The sequence below is a fragment of the Naegleria gruberi genome, assembly GCF_000004985.1.
Source record: "Naegleria gruberi genomic scaffold NAEGRscaffold_63, whole genome shotgun sequence".
In the NCBI taxonomy this organism is placed as follows: Eukaryota; Heterolobosea; class Eutetramitea; order Acrasida; family Naegleriidae; genus Naegleria; species Naegleria gruberi.
Window position 1 is genome coordinate 245,490 of NW_003163264.1, and position 19,932 is coordinate 265,421.

The 19,932-nt window shown below is 34.3% G+C and overlaps 7 protein-coding genes and 1 non-coding gene across 8 annotated transcripts; 4 read left to right on the forward strand and 4 right to left on the reverse strand.

Annotated features, from left to right (window-relative positions):
• Window positions 1-208: 208 nt before the first annotated feature.
• On the reverse strand, window positions 209-1,372 carry NAEGRDRAFT_73807 (uncharacterized protein; the record flags this gene model as incomplete). The annotated part of the gene is made up of 1 exon (XM_002671231.1): window positions 209-1,372. The coding sequence occupies one exon, from the start codon at window positions 1,370-1,372 to the stop codon at window positions 209-211; it is 1,164 nt and encodes a 387-aa protein (XP_002671277.1).
• A 762-nt stretch (window positions 1,373-2,134) lies between these two features.
• On the reverse strand, window positions 2,135-3,989 carry NAEGRDRAFT_53064 (uncharacterized protein; the record flags this gene model as incomplete). Its single annotated transcript, XM_002671232.1, has 4 exons — window positions 2,135-2,205; window positions 2,941-3,111; window positions 3,249-3,419; window positions 3,791-3,989. The coding sequence occupies 4 exons, from the start codon at window positions 3,987-3,989 to the stop codon at window positions 2,135-2,137; spliced, it is 612 nt and encodes a 203-aa protein (XP_002671278.1).
• A 1,156-nt stretch (window positions 3,990-5,145) lies between these two features.
• NAEGRDRAFT_53065 (uncharacterized protein) lies at window positions 5,146-10,976 on the forward strand (the record flags this gene model as incomplete). The annotated part of the gene is made up of 2 exons (XM_002671169.1): window positions 5,146-8,718; window positions 9,006-10,976. 2 exons carry the CDS (start codon window positions 5,146-5,148, stop codon window positions 10,974-10,976), a joined length of 5,544 nt encoding a protein of 1,847 aa, XP_002671215.1.
• A 12-nt stretch (window positions 10,977-10,988) lies between these two features.
• Window positions 10,989-14,412, reverse strand: NAEGRDRAFT_73810 (uncharacterized protein; the record flags this gene model as incomplete). The annotated part of the gene is made up of 3 exons (XM_002671233.1): window positions 10,989-13,130; window positions 13,179-13,481; window positions 13,528-14,412. 3 exons carry the CDS (start codon window positions 14,410-14,412, stop codon window positions 10,989-10,991), a joined length of 3,330 nt encoding a protein of 1,109 aa, XP_002671279.1.
• Window positions 14,413-14,869: 457 nt separating this feature from the next.
• Window positions 14,870-16,321, forward strand: NAEGRDRAFT_73811 (uncharacterized protein; the record flags this gene model as incomplete). Its single annotated transcript, XM_002671170.1, has 1 exon — window positions 14,870-16,321. The coding sequence occupies one exon, from the start codon at window positions 14,870-14,872 to the stop codon at window positions 16,319-16,321; it is 1,452 nt and encodes a 483-aa protein (XP_002671216.1).
• A 121-nt stretch (window positions 16,322-16,442) lies between these two features.
• NAEGRDRAFT_t657 lies at window positions 16,443-16,515 on the forward strand. Its single transcript has one exon. It is a non-coding gene; the product is annotated as a tRNA-Lys (tRNA).
• A 332-nt stretch (window positions 16,516-16,847) lies between these two features.
• NAEGRDRAFT_73812 (uncharacterized protein) lies at window positions 16,848-17,723 on the forward strand (the record flags this gene model as incomplete). Its single annotated transcript, XM_002671171.1, has 1 exon — window positions 16,848-17,723. The coding sequence occupies one exon, from the start codon at window positions 16,848-16,850 to the stop codon at window positions 17,721-17,723; it is 876 nt and encodes a 291-aa protein (XP_002671217.1).
• A 414-nt stretch (window positions 17,724-18,137) lies between these two features.
• Window positions 18,138-19,165, reverse strand: NAEGRDRAFT_73813 (uncharacterized protein; the record flags this gene model as incomplete). Its single annotated transcript, XM_002671234.1, has 2 exons — window positions 18,138-18,478; window positions 18,571-19,165. The coding sequence occupies 2 exons, from the start codon at window positions 19,163-19,165 to the stop codon at window positions 18,138-18,140; spliced, it is 936 nt and encodes a 311-aa protein (XP_002671280.1).
• Between the last annotated feature and the right edge of the window lie 767 nt (window positions 19,166-19,932).

Sequence of the window (19,932 nt, forward strand, 5' to 3'; positions counted from 1 at the left end):
CAAGAGTTTCTTGTTGTTGTCTATTGTTAAGTTGAAGCAGATTCGAAATACCTTCAGTAATCATATCATAGGCATTATTTTTCACCTGGAGAGTTTCAATAGTGGACGATGAAGAATTGCCCATCTTGTTTTTTTTTTTGATTGATGGGAGAATTCTCATGACAGTTTTATTGAATACAAATATTTGTTGTGATGACTGACAGGAAGTTTACAGGTTGGATCTTCTCTTGTTGTGCTCTCTCAAGCAAAACTCAATGGTTTCCCTTCCAATATTAATTTCTCCGCAATGAGCTTGTTCAAATCCTTCACAACCTGGCGATGAATTAATTTCACAAATTTTGTAAACATTTTCATGATCGAGTAAAATGTCAACTCCTGAAATATCCAAATGACATTCCTTTGTGGTCAACCGTGCCAATCTTTCTAGCTCTTCATTCATTGGAAATTTTTCACACAAAGCTCCTTGATGAAAATTTGCTTTGAAATTTCCATTCGTTGATTTTCTCATCATTGAGCCAACTACCATATCTCCCATTACAATAATTCGTAAATCCTTTCCACTCGAATTGGAAATAAACTCTTGCAATATCCAATTATTTGAGGTTGAAATTATTTCATTTAAATCTTGAAGTTGATTTCTGTCCTTAATTAGAATAATTCCCTTTCCTTGACTTCCATTCGTCTTTTTCAAAACCTTTGGATAGCCACCTAGTTTCTGCTCAATCCATTCGAATCTAGTGAGTGGAAATGTTGCAGCAATTGTTTTTGGAATGGAAATTCTCTTTCGTGCTAGAGTTTGCATTGTAACAAGTTTATCCTTTGAAATTTCCATTCCTTTTGAAGAATTCAAAACCAAACACTGTTCGAAACTTTCCAAAAATCGTAAAAGAGCCATTTCACAATACGTAATTTTAGCTCCACATCTATTAATGATGACATTTGGCAATTCCACTATTTTCCCATCATATTCCACTTGATTTTGCAACAAGTCAGTTTCTGAATCAGCACACACTGAAAACAATCCAGTTACCTTACTCGAAACCAACACACCAGCTCTCCATCCTTCCTCAATAATCCTTCGTCGAGTATAATTCAATTCCTGATTGGTTGAAATAATCCAAACTCTCAATTTTGCTTTTTTATATCCAAAACCTTTAATCATTTGCAAGCCGTGCTCTTCCGAGTTGTACAATGTATCATCCTGTGCATTCAAATAAATAATCATCTTGGAATGGGATGAAGAGGATGAAGAGGAAATATATTTTGGTTTTAATTGAAATGATAAAGCATATTCAGGAATTGTAATTTCTCTTGAGGATGACAATTCCGATGCAGATGATGATGATGATGAGGTGTAGATCTCTTTCGTCATTGGTTCTGCCTTAATTGTTACTAATTTTCCATTGGTTAGCAAGCAATCCGATTGGATTATATTCTATTTGATGAATATCTTGCTGTGATGATAATTCTACCGTGCAACTTTTATAAATTTCCTTCATTTCTCCTTAATATAATTGTTTGTAATTTTTTTATAAAATTGTTGTTTTTTCAAAAGTATAATTTCAGTGGTCATTTCATTAATTTATTATCAATCAGCTGTAGGTATATGATTGTTCTTCTTGTAAATATTAAGTACATTGAATCTTGCTCTTTGTAATATTAAGGTTTCACATACAAGAACAATCAAAGGAACTACTATATAGCAATCATTGTTAATTTATCTCGATTTATTGGGCGGAGGATTGATAGCCCAATCACAATAAGCAATGGCCTAGGTAGTTAGATTGAAATTGAACGTTACACCTGTGTTTGGCCAATCGAAATAGGCAATGACATCGCTAACATCACCATGGTATCATTCAATACAAACCAACTTATAAAAATTGTTGTAATTTTCACAGTAGTACGTATTTACAGTACTGTAAAAACACCTTAAAAACACTTTAAAAAAAATGGCATCACACCTTTTGGTCATCACCATATGATAACACGCAATTCTTTTGAATATCCTTAAGTGTGGGATCATCAGCACTCGAATAATACCACAAGCTGAAATAATTTCAGAGACTTTTAAGTAGGTGTTAAATTTAATTTAAGTATTAATCATCAACAAGAAACTAAGTTAACAATTCTATCAATCGGAAAAGTTGAGAAAAGTTCGGAGATGGATTGCATTTGTTATTGGTGCTGCCATGATGATTGCTGCTGGAACACAGTATGCATTTTCATCGATTAGTCCTAATTAGTCCTTCTTTGAAAAAGTAAGTTGTGTGAGAAAGATCAAATATTTAGTAATAATTATTTTAATTATTAATCATTGGAATATTAAAATAGACGATTTGATTTGACTCAAACTGAGGTGAATACTATTGGAACAGCAGCAAATTTGGGAACTAATTTCAGTTTTCTCTTTTCTTTGGTGAATGATGTTCTTGGAGCTCGTTCTTGTAGTTTTGTTTCTGGTGCCTTCTTGTTTGGATCTTATTTTCTGATGGCATTGACAGTTTCTGGAGCTATTCCAGGAGCAGAGAATTATATTGCACTTTCTGCATTCATGTTTATTATGGGTAACAGTAGTGGTGGAGCTTAGACAAAGAACCTACTGCCACTCATACCACCTTGTCCGAACATTGGTTTGTGTTGCCAGCACTGTGGCATTCTGATATGGCTAAGGGATATCTACATATTCAGAGGACCTTATCTTGAATAAGATGGTAATCCTTCATTGAACTTATTATTGATAATAATGTAATTTAATTTCTATTTTTTAGTGTAATTAGAGTTGGAAGATTAAGAGGATAGAGAAAACGAGTACCATGATCCATGAGCTTCCCTTAGCAAGGAATGGTTGAGCATTACTGGTGGCAGTAACATTGAGATTAGTGAATGTGGCTAAACCATATGCAGTATCCCAAGCCTTGACGGTACACCCACACGTACCGTTCATCTGTCTATTTGCCCAATCAAAGTAGGCAATAGCATCACCTACAATGGCGTGAACAGCATTATTCTTGACATCAGTATATTGCAAGTTGACAGCTGCATACTTGACATAGGTGGCAGCTGTCAATTCAGTCTTGATGAAAGTGGCATAATTAGTTCCATCATATGCTGTTATATTTTAAATGAATGGATTGTTATAATTATTATAATATTTCACATGAAAAGATGATGATTGGAATATTTCACATGAAAAAATTGATTATAATTTTGCCAATTAATAATTTAAAACAACTTGATATACTTACCACCAACTTTGATACCAGTTTGATTCAATTGGTAGATATCATTAAAGACCTTGTTTGGTTCCAATCCAGTTCTGATCCATCCCTTTGAAGCTCCTCCAAAAGAACATTGAAAGTGAACATCCTTAACTCTATTGTCGACATCAGGACGAGTATTAGCAGTGACCATGTCGCCTGTAAAATATTCAAATATTATAAATTTGAATAAATTTACATAAAATTTCAATTAAATGTCAATTTTGATTTTCAAACTTACATTGATTAGTTGAAACAGCAAGTTTCAAAGTTTCAAAGAAACCCAAAGCAGTAGTGTTGAATCTGATAATATTAGTTTGATAATTGCTTCCATAGTGTTCATTGATCTTTCTGACAACAGATTGAGCCAAATAGGTCTTGGTTGATAACCATGGTTCAATAGTACCAGTTTCCCTATTAAATGTAAAATTTTAACAAGATATTGATTCAAATCAATTGAAATACATACCAACACATGTTTAAAGCAGTTCTTCCAACGAATGGATCCTTTGCAGGCCATTTAACAGTACCTGCACATGTTGGAACGTTGAAATACATATTCTTCGAATAGTAGGCAATCCATGCAGTGTCAGTTGTCAAATCTTGAACAGCAGCATCCAAAGCATCAGAAACAGCTTGAGTGATGGATGCTTGGCAGTGGACTTGAGTAGCAAACAAGATGGCAGTTGTTGCAATTAAGAGAATGAGGATAGAAGAAGTACTTTTCATTGTAGTTTTTTTTTTGAGTTGGGGAGAGTAATGAGGACAACAGCAAGTGTCAATAAACAACTTCAGTGCATAATACCATTTAAATGACCGTTTGTTTAAATGTCAGTTGATGTTTGACGTTCGCGTCTGTATTTCAATCCTTTTCTATATCATTTTCACATTTAGACAATCGGCACACCATATCCATGTCCTTTAATCTTTCCATATTGGTCTTATGCCTCAACTGTTTCAGTACACACTAGATAAAACACACCATTTAGTGTCAATACCTTATTGCTTAGAGGAGGAATGCAAGAATTCATGAAGGTGAGGAATGACCCAACCCGTGCATTCCTCAATCACTGTACTGGATGATGGAGAGATGAATGGAAATGAAATAGGAAGTCGTAAACAATGATGATGATTAGCAAGGCTTTGGATCTGTGTTTTATCTCTCTAAAATATCATTTCGAGTCGATTTATGTTGTCTCTCTTGTATGATAGTTGGTATTGATAAATAGAAGTTGGTATTGAAGCTTGGTGTCGATAGGTAAAGAGAGGTAAGTGGATCGTGGTGATATTGGATGATGGAGAGGAGTTGGAGGAATTTAAAATTCATGCAGAATATTTGCCGAAAATGTAAATCTATATTAACAATTTAATCATGAATATTAAATATGCAGAGGCGAGATTGTGTGATCATCGAGGAGAAGTGATTGTATCGTGATCGAAATAAATAAATAATAAAATTGAATTTTTAATTAAATATTAAAATTATATTGATTATGAAATATCAAATTATGAAACAGATCAAACCCTTTGAAATTATCTTTTCTGCATTCCTTCCGCTCAGTTCAGATATTGTGATGGTAAGAAGCTTAATTTAATAAAAATTTAAAAAAGTCACCAAAGCGCGTTAAAAATGTTGGTTCATACAACATGTTTAAAAAGTATATAATATCATGTGAGGGTTAGTGATCAGGGCATCTACGGTTCATATCAAACTTGTGCAGAACTTGCAAATATTTCCTTCCATTGCCATTACATTTCCGAGATGTCTTCCATCATTTGGAAATTAGGTGAATACGCAATGCTAATTATCCTTTCGTCATCACATCATAAATTGAAATTAAATCCACTTGTAATATTGGTAATCAAATAACCAACACCAAAAACAATGCCACCAAAATATGTCATTCAACAGCAAAAATTGAAACAACAGGCAGTGTCTAATCAATCACCACAAGCAAATTCTAATGGTTTATTTGTTCAACTGGGTGTGTTACCACAAACCAATCCACAACCACAACCAACTTTAGTTGATTTACCTCCTCTTGTTGTTCCCACCAACAGTATCATTACTCCGTCCACACCAAATGATCAATCATCTACACCACTGTCAGCTGTTTCAACATCATCCATAAGTTTGCAAGCATCATCAACACCAACTAGTTCATCACCTCCTGCAGCCAAACCAGCAACAAAGAACGAAACTAAAAAACCAAAAGAGAAAGACAAGAAAGAAAAGGACAAGAAGGAAAAAAAAGAAACGAAGGATAAGAAAGAAAAGAAAGAAAAGAAGGAAAAGAAAGAAAAAAAGGAGAAGGAAGAGAAGGACAAGAAGAGAAAAAAGGTTCCAGAAAAGTCTTCTGAAAAAAGTAAAAAGAAGAAATCCGATGCTTCTACTCCAACAATCAACACAACATCAATTACCAGTAGTAGTGCAACTCCAACAGTACCATCTCCACAAAAGGTTGTAAAAGATGTTGAAATGACAGATGTCTTAACAAAGGAAGAAGTGATCAAAGCAGTGTTTGAAAATATTCCAAAACAAGTTATTGTTAAAATATCATGCTTGGATTCTAATGAGTTCCAAATTGATGAAGATATTGTATTAAGTGAAGAGGGAATTCCAATTGTTAACGGTATCAAATTGTTTCAATCAATTGATTGGAACAATTCATTAGAAGATCATGAATCTTTCTTTAATTTCAACTGCTCACTTGTTCTTTCAACTATTGCCAGCGAAAGTTCAATAACAGTTCAAGAGTTTATTTATTCTATTGATGAGGCACTCAAATTGAATCAACAGTATTGTAAGGATTTGATGCGTTCTATGAATATTTCACACGAAAACTATTCCTTTGTGTACGATTTGCAAACCAACTCAATGAGCTTGATTTTCAAGAGAGAAACAGAAATAGTGGAACTTGCTGAAATGCTCTACGAAATCAAGACTATTAGAGAACTGAAGGAGGCTGAAGAAATGGAAGCCGAGGAGCAAATTATTACAGAGGGACCAATAGATGAAATTCAAGTCAATTTTGAGTTTAATTTTGAAAAGGAGGAGAAAAAGTATGTATTGGAGCTTCGTGCACCAAAGGCAAAATCGTACAAAACCATTGTCTCATCCCATCTCCAAATTGCTGAAAGTGATATTTTGAATTATGGTGAAATAGCTAGCGAAACACTGGTTGAAGCTAATGGTGTATTACCAACAAAACTGAAGGACGTTCTAGCTAGCAGAGTTGATGTAAAGGTAGTGCATCGTCATGTCTATTATGAGCAGAGAGTAATTTCATATGAAATATTCGAAAGAATGAAGGATATTATTGGACAGACTGAGTTTTCATTATATAATCATCTCTGCTTTCTAGTTTGTACGCCTGATCAGAATACCTTATGGCATCAGACAATGGAAAGATTGGAAAGATCCAACATTCTGCCACCAAATACCAAACTTTCACATGTCTCAATCAAGTATAGAAAAGATCACGTCCAGATGTTCGAAAAATTCAGAGACAGAATTGCAAATGAAAAAGAAACTCTCTTCATTATAATTGTAGACGAGTGTCACTATGCAATTACCAAAGAAGGTGCTCACGACAAGATTGTTAATGATGAGCTCGCTCTTCAACACAATAACTTTTTCATTCTATTGGTGAGCGCAACCCCTTACAATGTCCTCTCAGTTGATAGTAATATTCCAGAAGTGTACAAACTCTTGAACAAACATGAAGATTTGGAAGTTGGTACAAAAATTCAAGTCACTTCCACGAATTATAACAAGATAGGATTTGGTGTATTGATCAAATATGAGGAGCAATATTCTACTCCTGTGTATGAGCTAATTGAATCCAAGGATCAAAATATATTTTTGGAGGATGTAGAAGAAATAACTGGTAAGATTATACCACTCATGAGTGATGAATCTGAAGAGAAAAACTTTGAAATTGGAGAAGTTGTGGAATATGAAGAAGTTCCTGACACAAATCCTCAACCAACTTCTAAGAAATCAATCTCAACAGTCAGGTACATAGTCAAATCCCTAACAAGAAACTTGGAAATGGAAGTAAACCTCTCAGATAGAGATTTACGAAAGATTAATACTTCAAAAACTAGAAGAATTACAAATCAAGCAATTGGCAATATTCCAAAGGGAAAACTTGTTGAAATACATGATATAATCAAGTGGAGTGTAACTTTCAAACCAGTGAATAATGATCCAGCAGTATCCAAAGAATACACCCTCAATGATTGGCAATTCAAACACCTTACCAATTACGAGGAGTACAATGTTGTGAGTTGGAGTGAAGTACAAAAGCGTACAACCTTGGAAAGAACAGAGCAAGATAATCAAACGAAGAAATACTTCAGCAAACAGGATTACATTAATTCTCTCAAGCAAGAAGAACCACTTGTTTTCAAAGATTTAGAATTTGAAAGAGTTCTGAAAAAGATCAAGGTTGCATCCAATACTTTAAGACCAATCATGTTAGCTATTGACTATCACTTTTGGATTATTACTGAAGGATTGAGAAGAAAACTATATGATGAAGTTACTGCTTACAGACATTTTAATTCCATTGATGCTGCTCTTGATATTGAACCAAAGCACAAAATATACGTAGAGATTTGTAAATTAATTTATCTAGCTTACTTGTGTGCTAAACATTTGAAGATGGATGATGTTTTGGAGAATCAAGAATTTGATGACGAGGACGATGACTATGATATCCTTGATGAAACTAAAAAGACCGTAAAGAAAAAGAAGGAAGATTTGGAAAAGAAAATTCAACATTTACTGGAATATTTGAAAAATAAGTTCAAGCCAAAGAATCCTGAAAGATTATTTTCAGTTTTAATCGATCAAGAATCCCACACCAAAACTCTCATTAATACCTTGATAGAATCTGGTAAAATTCCAAATGATAACAGTGTGACGTTGAGAGGGAAAATGAAAATATTGAGAATTACAACTACAGATTTTGCCAACACTGTTTTCAAGCTATTGAGAAGTTCCATTTCCAAAGTAGCAGCAAGTGGCTACATTTCACCAGATATTCTCATAGACACTGGTGAAAATCCACTCACTCTCGATCAATTATCTTTCATCTCAAGAATGAAACTTGCTGAAAAAGTTCTGTCCACAGAAGATTATGAAGTTTTCCAAAGAAAACCAAGTAGACTTTCTAAGGAGAAAAAATCTTTGGAATACATTAATTTACACAATTTCCCTTGCATTCTAATCCTAGTTGCCAAAGGTCGTCAGGGAGATACCTTCCCTAATTCATTTGATTGCTTGGATATGAGAGCCAAAGGTGATTCCTTGCCAAATTACTCATCTTTTACACAAGAATTTGGTCGTTTGTGTAGATATGTGGACGATTCTGACAAGAAACCTATTGCACTTGTAACAGATTCAATTTATAAGGATTTATCCAAGTGCGGTGAAGGTGGAGCTACAATAGTAGGTAACACGAGCATGAAGCTTGATACCTACATGACCAAGATGAAAGGAAAGGAAGGTCAAAAGTATTGGTCCATTGTTACATTCTGTAGAAGAACCATGACTGCAGTTGATGGAAAAAAGCTTAAAGGTGAAAAGAAAAGTCCTCCTTCCTATGATTCAATGAGATCAGGTTCTGATAAGGATATCTCCTCAAAGAAAAATCACAAGAATCGTATGTTACTATTCGCCGAACCACAAGTAAGTATATTTATAGTATTTGTGAATATTAATAACAATGAAATCAGATTGGTAAAACAGACGCCTTTATTCACTGTTTGGAAAGAGTAATTCATGACATTGAGAAAAATAGAAGTGAGCGTATGGTTGATATTAATGAAGAAGAACAACCATACGATGATAATTCTATTGGTGTTGATGCTGTTATTTCTAACTATTCTGAATTGGAACGTGTATTACCTTACTTTGAAAATTTACAAGGTCAACAAAGGGGTGAATACAGCTCAATTTCTGCTGGAAAGTATGCCAAGCTTGTTTTGAAAACCAGAGAGGAAATATTCACTGAATTTACACCTGATAAGATCAGGTCTGTACACAAATTATCAAGAATTGAATCTTTCATGACAAGTTCCAATCATTATTGGAGCAAGTTTATGGAAAAATTGAGTAGCCACAACTTTGATTTGGAAACATTCCAGACATTTGATGGAAGATACAATGATATTTTACATCCTTCATCTGGATATAGAACGCTGAAGTTTGGAGAATCAAGTTCTACATCATCCTCGAAAGAAATTATTGAGAAAGTTGACTTATCCGAAAAGATGAATATTGGTCTTGCAGATATGAATTATAAGGATAAATTAATTACCATCCAATTGCAAAAGGTATTTGGATTGAAGATGGCCATGCTAGAGTCTTGCTTTCCAGGAGAAAAGCCATTAATTTCCATTCCATCAAGCAAAATGAATTGGTTTGTAATTTCATCAGATCAACAACATGTCACCAGATTCCTACTGCCTGATGATCCTAATGGTGTTAGAAGTTGGATATTTGTCCCTTCTTGGAATAGAAGTGCCTCAGGTTTATTCTATCTGAAAAGTATGAAGGTTCCATATAGACAAGTAATTGTTGTAAGACATTCCGAATTCAAGTGCTATAGAAATGTTTTGGGAGGAGATTTTGTGATTATGAGCTTACCAGATATTGTGAATATGAAAGATCTTTTCAAACTATTCCCAATCCCAACAACTGAACAAAGAAAGTTACAGTACAATGAAATAGTGGATGGAAAAACTCTTATTGATTATGAAATGAAGGACGATGTTGGAGGAATTGGCTACTCTAGAATGGTCATTCAAATTCTTTCCTATGCATTTGGTTTGGAATTTATTTGGATGATGGATGATAATTGCCATCACTTTGAGAAGGTTGAAAATGGTAGAAAGGTTCCTTGCTCATTGGCAGAAGTTTTAATTCCACTCGAGAAAATTGTCTATGATGAAAACAAACCAATTTCAACTATTACTCAGTCAATTCAACCAATATTTAAAAATAGACAAAATCCATCTCTGAATATCACTCTTAATGATAGTATAAGCAGTTTTACTCCTGGAAAGGATAAAATTGCCATGATTGGAGTTAGAAAGGATGGATACAGATATTCTTCATCGATCAACTACAAACCATTTGTAAACAGTTTCACCATTTGTTCTCTCTTCCTTTTGAATACAAAAAGAACAATTGATTCTGGTTGTATATTCCCATCAAGAAGATATTTAGAAGACATTGAATTTGAATATTTATGTTTGGAAAGAGGCTTATATTGTGTGAAATCACAAAACTATTTCCTTCATAAACCTGCGAATCCGTTGAGAATAGATTATGTTTTACCAGTTCCAACCATGTATGAAATTGAAGAGGAAATTTTTAATACCATTTCAAACTCAATTTCCACCTCTCAAGCCAACGAACCTTCAAATGAATTCTTAGCAATCAAAGATTTGATCAAGAATTCAAATCCTCAAGCAATCATATTTGATGATTCTAGGAGTTTCATCATGCAAGCATCTTCAATCTTTTTGACAGCTCCCACTTTTGAAATGTTCACCTTTTTTCAAACAAACGACATTAGAGAAAATCTCAGATCCATCTTGAGCTTCCTTCCTTTTGCCAAATCGCAAACCTCTGTGTTTTATTATTCCCCAAGTTCTGATGAATCATCAACCAAAGAATTGATACTAAAGTTTGTGAAATAGTAATAAAGTAATTTATTTAAGATAGATATTTGCATAAGCGGAACTACTGGTACTACCTCTGAATGGATTTTTATAACACCGAGTGAAAAGATCAGCACTTCTGGATGGCCCAAAACCTAGGAAACAATAATCCTGGTTTACCTGATCACAATCAAGTTCTCTCCAGTACAATATAGGATCCTTAAGTGAGTAAGCGAGTCTCTTACAATTACCTCCATCTTTCAGTTCACTAAGGTCTGCTGTTGTAAAGCTGGTTTCAATAGATTCCTTGGTCTTGTACATTAAGTAAGAACTTGTTGAAAGTAAAATATTCCACTTGTCATCTGCTAATGATCCTCCTGAATAATCGCCTACAACTCGTTCAATAAATGACGGATCATATAGATTTGATCTCGATGAGACTAAAGTCCATCCACCATCAGCAATCGATTGTTCACAATACACAACAAAATTGAGTGAGTTTTCATCAGGCCATATCCAATAAAACCCAGAACCTTGATTTGGATATCTAGCCAAATATTCAGAACAAGATTTCAATCCGTAATCACCTTCAATGAAAGCTCCATCTATATTATCTATCTTGGTTGTAACAATAGTTGATGCAGTGAACGGTTGATTTGCAAAGGTTAGCTTGTATGTTGAGAGGGAAATGTTTTGACCAGAATATAGATATCTACTAGAGAAATCATAAGAATAAATATACAATGTTGTAGAGTTATCAACATATGGATAAGTGATTCCTAAATAGCTATCAGAAACTCTTTGTAAAGTGTCAAACCATTGTAATGGAGTATTCTTGTTAGCCTTAATTATCGATGTATTTGGCTTATACTTGAGTCTAAAGCCTCCAATCAAGTAAATTCCATCTGGGTCCATTATAAGATTGGTTTCTGATAATGGATATGGTAGCAAAGAGTTGGTGCCTCTCCACTTCATGTCAAATATGGAAGCAATATAAATCTCTGAAGTTGGTTGATTACTAGGATAAGCTCTTCCACCAAGAAGGTAAAGAGAATCGTCCAAAACGTATACTACTCCATTATAAATAGGGAAGGGAATATAGAATTCCTTCTTCATTTCTTCCCACATTAGTAAGTTCGAAACATTAGCTCTAATAACCTTGTAGGTTGGCACGATTTCATCTCTATCAAGGGTTAACCCACCAAAAATGTACAAGAATTCATCAACCAGAGCAACCATACCTGATGCCACTGGATAAGGAAGTGTTTGATTGTAGACAGTCAAGCAATCCAAACACCTTTTAGAAATGATTCTATCCGAGAGTGTGTTATTGACAAATCCTCCAAAGTAGAAAGTTACTCCATCAATTTGAAAATCGTGAGTGCTGTGGAATGAGAATGCATTAAAGTACCCTATTTGTGCCTTTGTAGAAACTGGTTTATCGAGAGCAGACTTTTTGAAAGATACCAGGTCAAAGCTTTCTGCAGTGTAACTAAAGAATGTTGATTCTGTGACAATGGATCTATGTGTAGCATTTTCATATACTGGATATTTTCTTTCCATTGGTGGAGTGTATTTGATATTAAATCTAATTGCACTAATCATGGTTTTGTATGTTCCAGTTGCTATATTACTGAAAGGAGAGATGGATTGTCTTCCTCCCAACAAGAACCCAATAGTTGCCTTGTAAGAATACATTGAAATAGAACCTTCTTTGAGAATACTCATATCATGAATATTATCAATTGTTGGAATACTAGCAAAATCTGGCTCCCATTGAGTACTACATTCTTTACCAGTTGCACATTGGCAAATATTATTAGCACCCCAGACAAAGAGCCTTCTATCATCTGAAAGGGCAAGAGTGATTTCATTCTTGTGGGCAATCTTAATAATTTTACGATAGCTGCCAATAACTGCTTTTCTTATAGTTACTGGCGTAGTGGAAGATACACTGTCACCTGTTCCAAGAGCTCCATTACCATTGTAACCAAATGATAATACTCCACCATTGCTCAATAGTAAAATTGTAGAATAGTCCCCACAGTGGAAATCCACAATGGCTGTGTTTGTTGGATAAAAACTAGTTGGAAAAGTGGTTGGGGTTGTTACGTTAACTGGAACATTGTTATTTACAAAACAAGTTGTTGTTGGAATGACATATCTATCAACTCCATTATTACCTCTTCTTCCCTAAATTGATTTAAATGTGTGAATAAACATGCGAAAATTGTAACTTACCCAATAATAAAAAGTACCACTCTGAGAAACACCAATGGCATGATGCATACCAAAGCAAATCTTTGAAAATTTTAGTGTTGCAGATATTATAGTTGGAGTGGTTTTATCTCCCCAAACTCCAACACCAAGGTTGTACTCAGTGTTTCTTCCCCACGATCGTGCATACCCATTATTGTCTATTAACACTGAAGTGTAAGGACCTGCATTAATATAGGAAACTGCTCCACTATGTGAGAGGACCAATGTTGGAAGAGAAATATCTACCTTACTTCCAATTCCAAGCTGACCATATGAATTAGAACCCTGTAATAATTAAAGTTGAAATAATGTGAATTATTGAACAACTTACCCAACCATAGATTGCCTTATTTGTCAGAACCAAAGCGTGAGATGCACCACATGCCAATTGTCTAATATATTCATCTGACAATAGAGTCAAACTCACAGGATATTCATTCGTTGTAGGATTACTTCTACCCAAAGTGTTTAATCCCCATGAATATAAAATACGAGTATTTGGATCCAGATATAATCCAAAATAATCACCAGTACACATTGTTGTTCTTTCTCTGAATGTATCTTGAGCTGGTCTATAGAATGTTGTGTTGATTGCTTTCAATGTTGGATACGAACTATTCATCATTCGAGTTGTCAGTTCCTGTGTAATTAAGGAACTATTCATCACTGCGTTCATTCCCAAAAGACTTGTCGAATATCTTTGAAAGGATGTTTTCAAATTAAGTGCTGAAATGTTTTGCATAAAGTGACTATCCCTTGATGATAATGTAATGAACTGAAGTTTCTCTAAATTTTTCTGCTCATAGACTAGATAAGCCTTTCCTGGAGCAAGGTTACGAGACATGGCAATGGCTCTTCTCTGTGTAGAGACTAGCTTCTTTTGATAATCCACTTGTTTTGTATAGTTTCCCCATTGTTCATCCTTTTGAATAATCATTGTCCTCAACTCTTTTCGTTGTATCAATTCATTAATATAAATCTCTGAAGTTTTTTGTCCTTCTACAACCATGGTTGATAGCTTGTTCATATTGACCATCATGATCACTACAATCAATCCAATCAAGCATACCAATCCCTTAATTGATCCTCTCATAATTTTATCAGCAATGTGATGATTATTATTATACAATAGAGAGGATGAGAGGCAGTTGTGATCCCTTAATTGACGGGTTACAAACAAAGTTTGCGGGTGAGGACGAGCATGATGTGGTCCCATTTTTTTTTGTGGTTATTTGGTTTTGTTTTACCATTGTTTACAGTTGAATTACTGGGTGATAGCTGCGGCTTTTTTCGAATGGATCGAAATATAATGTTGTGGGTATTTAATGAATCATTCATGGAGGTTGATAAAGAGCTAATTGTACTTGATGAGAAACTTGAATTTTTCCACGATGATGAAAATTCACCAATAAAAACTACTACTATTAAAATCATGTTGAGATGATGTGAAACCACTCCGAAAATCAGCATTGCCACAAAGTACCATTGTTGAATATTTTTCAAGATTATTTTGTTAGCTAACATCTCATCTTCAAATTGATTCGGTATAGTTGGAAGGAGAAAGGAATTGTGGTGAACCCTGTATTGAATAAGAAGAATAAAAATATGTTTCCGCTAAAAATTTTAAAAAATAAAATTCAAAAAAAATCAACATCTAATCATCTCACATCATCATGTATATTCAAGCCAACAATATTAACATTGGTGTGAAGTTGAATCTTCTCCACAAGAAGAAACCTACCACTCAAGTTGAAGAAGCCTTTGATTTACAAAAGTTTACTTCTTTGCAATCTTTCAAGGAATACATTATGGAAAAGTATTTTAAATTGGAGAAAACTCCTCTTCTCCAACAACAACCAGAACAACAACCAGAACAAGAGCCTCTTGATGATCAAAAGAATTCCATGATTCTTATTGTTAAAGTTCAAAAGGATTGGTTGAACAATAACACTTCAAAGCCAAACATATTTAAACGTATTGAAGGTGAAGAAGAGTGGAATCAAGTTATTCAAGCTGTTCTACTTGCTCATACCAAGGAACAATCTATCATTGTTGGTGAGAATTTGCCAAAGGCCATTATAGTTGAATTCAAACTCAAGTGTAAACCTGCAAAGCGAATGATCAAGAAGCAATTAAAAGAGTTGAAGAAACAAAAGAAGCAAATCAAGAAGCAATTCGTAAGCTTGAAGGAAGAGAATACTTCACCATCTGTTGCTATTGTTGCCGAAAATATGTATCCTACTTTGAATGTCCCAGTTGAAGAAGTTGACAACAAGAATAACACTGAAACAAACACTCTTAAAGTAAAGAGAGAATTACTTTTGGAAAAGAAGCTCAAATTACAAGAGATGAGAGCCAAGTTAAAGATGATGAAACTTGAAGCAAAGCTTGGAGAAGATAATGGAGAAAAGATTGAAAAGAAACTTGAAAAGCATCAAGCAAAACTTCAAAGAAAGAAGGAAAAGTTGGAGAAGAAGGAAAATCACAAGACTGAAAAGTTAATCAAGAAGCAAGAAAAGAGAGAGCTCAAGTTGAAAGAAAAGGAATTAAAAATTGAACAATCCAAAGATGATGTTCAACTCTTTGAAGAAAATGGCCAAGCTCTCGTTTTAAAACCAGAAATTAAGAAAATTTTCATTGATGGTAACAATATGTTCTTTATGAATAGAGCTATGAGACACATTCTTTTGGAATTGAAGAATAGAAAGTTAGCTGAAGACTTGATTTCAACCACTTCTAAAATGTACTCACAACTATCAGAATTGTTATGGAATCAACAATTGCACTTGATGCAAGTTTGCTTTGATTCCTCAAGTCAACAAGTCATCAACAATCCTAATGTTACATTTGTTGTAACATCTGCCAAACAGGAAGGATATCCATCTGCTGATGATCTACTTGTTGAACTTGCAAATAGACAGAATATTGCTTGTCTTTTGGATTCATGTCTATTTGTAACATCTGATAGAGTTTTAAGACAACGTTTGAGAAGTGTTGGAAATGGTGCCAAGTGTGTTGGTTCTGCAAATTGGATGAAATTTATTTATTCCCATTTGTGTTCTAATACCAATGAACTATCTTTGGATGATTGGTTGTTACAACTTTTAAATGGATTAAATCATTAATATAATAAACAAATGAATACGTATAATTCCTTCTATTCAGACACTGTCACACGCCATTGTAAACCAAAACCAAAACTATTAAAACAATGAATGTATAGGATTTATTTTAAATGTGAACGTAGCCCGTCTAGCTCAGTCGGTAGAGCGCAAGGCTCTTAACCTTGTGGTCGTGGGTTCGACCCCCACGGTGGGCGATTCATATTTTTTCTTTTATTTGAATACTGCTGGTGTTTTTGTTGCTCTACTATCGTATCTTATATGAGTTTACAACTTAAAGACTTCCAAAGCTATGAAAGCTGTTGATGTATGTTATAAATTGGCAAGTTGACTTTCCTTCACTGAACTTTATTCTTGTCCGACCATACCATTTTCTATTCACAGTTCCGATAACTGACATTTTCAAAGAACTATTCTCCTTCACTTGTCTTCACCAATGAACTGAAACTAGCTGAAACATATTCACTTATTCGAAACAACTCAACAACAACTTTGCACCGAAAAAAAAACAAACAATTAGAAATACAACATGACAGTCACCCAACAACCAATCCAACAAACCTATTCGAATCCAAACGATTCAGTACCCACCACTGAAGTTTTCAAAAACTTGATTCGTGAAAAATCTCCATCTCTCCACGAATACACTCTCCAACATTCATTCAGCACTGCCAAATATCTATGTGGTGCCAGTTGTGGATGTTTCAGAATTCCATGTCTCAGAGATGACATTTCACACATTACAATTTTCCCACCTCCAAGTGATTTCTCACCAAATCATGCATGTTCATCCTCATGCAATACCAAACTTGGTAAAGATCGTGTCCAAAGAGGTAATTCATGCTGTGATGCAGGTTGTTTTGATTGTTTTTGTAGAACTTGTTTTTGCTGTTTGAATTGTTGGACAAATGCTGAAGGTTGTTTGATTTTGTGTTGTTTACTTGTTTTGGTGTTGAGTATATTTTTGGGAGGGATTTATTTGTTGACTGCTCCTGTGGCTATTTTTCTCTTTGTTTATTATGAGAAGGAGACAACAGTTGAATTGGATGATGAGAAGAGACAAGTTAGAATGACTAGTAGAGGAAAGTATATTAGAAAGGAAACTATTCTTTCATCCTATGCCATCTCTTATGATCAAATTCATGATATTTATGCTCAATTGGTTAGTGAAGGAAGCAATGGTCCTATTGATTCAGAATATTGCCTCGTTCTTCAAACAAAAGAAGGTCAACTAGTCAACTTGTCCAAACCTTTGGATTTGAAATTTGCTGATATCAATGGAGGTGTAAAATATTTGAGAGATTTCTTGAGAATGAGAGGAGTTATATTTGTGAGAGATTCTCAATATGGTGGAATGGCAACTATGAATAATAACACAATGCCAATGAATCATCAAATGGTTTAAGTTTAGAATAATTTCAACATTCAACTAATAAATATTGCTTAAATGGAGTTGCTTAAGTTATTGATCGTAACAAGATAAGTCAATTAGAATTGACATTGAATTTTCAAGTGATTTTTCTGAAATGAAATAATAATTAATAATGTTATGTGAAATATGGCCACTTACAAACTGATACCTCACAATAGCAACTGAACTGACAAGTATTCCAAACGAAATTAGTTTATTTCTAATAATTACATTAATCTCTGTTTCATTTAACTAGTGATATGTTTTGGAACGTTGACATCTTGCATGCAGCTTGACCTCTCAATACCACAAATCCAAAAAATCTTTGCTGATTTTTTATTTAATTTTTTGTATGTAAACGAACTAAACATTTAGTCTAACTCTATTCGAATTATAATCCCATTCCATTTAGAAAGGATGTGTCTTGGCATATGAATCAAACTCTACAATCTCGAACCAGTAGTGAAGAATCGAAATGACTCCTTCCTCCAGTTTTCTATCCAATAATTTATCCTGAACATGTCTTTCCAATAACATGTGGTATAAAGCACAGAACATTACTGAAATGACAACACCCAAGATGACATCCACAGTGTAATGTTCCTTTGCAACAATGATCAGGAAACATCCAACGAAAGTAACTGTAAACAGAATTGTGTTAAAGATCATTCGTACAGCTTTCGACCATCTATCCGAATGTGAATAGTACCAGACGAACCAAAAAACGAGAATGAGAGCGGTTGCATGTCCTGTTGGTAGAACGTGAATTCAATTTTGTCGATTGGCAATTAAATTTTTCGTTTACATGGTCAAATCAAGAAATTAACAATACGAAACTTACCTGAAAACACATAATCTCCACAAGTATCACCAAAATTTGTAATATTCAAAGCCTTCCCAAGCCTCTCTGCCAAGCTTAAATTCTGCAATCTGATACAATTCTCCTTATATTCACTCGTTGGTATACTAAACGTTGTAACACTAATGCATAATGTTCGAATGTTCAATAAAGTTGCATGAATAAACAAGTATCGATGAAAGATGGCAAGCTTATTTCTCTTTCTAAAGAAAGCCACCATCAACATCATGACAATACCAACCAAAGCAAGAATTTCAGAGATTGTGAAAGCTGTCTGACTTGCATGTGGAAGATTCTCTAAAAAAACATCTCTGGCTGGCTCCATATTGGTGGACACACGTGGAATGACAAAGAATAGGAGTGTGAATTTGGTGATGAGGGCAGTGGCTATAAAGTACATGATGAATAAGAATAGACGAAGCAAACTCTTGCCATGTCTGAGGAGGAAAGCTTTCGAATTGGATTTGGAGGTTGTTACATATTTTGTGGCTTCACCTGCTTCAAGACTTGCTAATGGAAATTCTTCGTGTTGTTCTTGAGAATAGCTGTCTGTTAAGCTAGTTGTGTCTGAAGACATTTTTTTAAAGTGTGAATCGTTATTGAGCGTATGCCTCACATGAACGACACAAGTTTCGTCTAATTGTTGAGGTGTCCTCCATTATTTCTTCCACCACAACATGTGCTTAGAGTCATTCAGCTCACTCAATTGGACTTTGTTGGAGGTTGAGCGCATTCATAGAGGACTTGCTCAACTCTGCTATTTGGACGCCAAAGAACGCCAAATGTTTGTAACCGAAAGGAAAATATTACCGTACTTTAAAAGGGAATTCTCAACGATTTTTATATAATTTAATGGTGCTTCTTTTTTAGAGAAAGGATGCGATTTTTTAAACATTTGGGACAGTGCTGCCTTCACAAGTCTTCATATTATTGCATTACTATTTTTGGCAAGTTGACAGCTGTTTCAAGCATGATACAAATGTTGTAGTGTGTTTTCTTTTCTGTATTTGATATTTGAAGATAAAAGGCAGATTTCTCACACTGCTTGATGAAATTGTTAAGTGGAAATTGCCAAATATTTGATTTTTGGATTAAATTTTGCATGGTTATGGACAAATGCAATAAATAAAGAATTACAAAGAGAAGTTAGCAAGATGATTAGTAATCTGAAAGGATAAAACATTCTGAAGCAGTGAAGACAGATGAAACACTATTCGAAAGTGTTCGAATCTCTTCCTAGATGCAAAGCTACCTTGATTTTTATCATTTCCAAATGTTGCATTCAATCACGATAGCAAACATTGCTTTCGAATAATTCGATACAGTAACCAGCTAGGCAGTGAT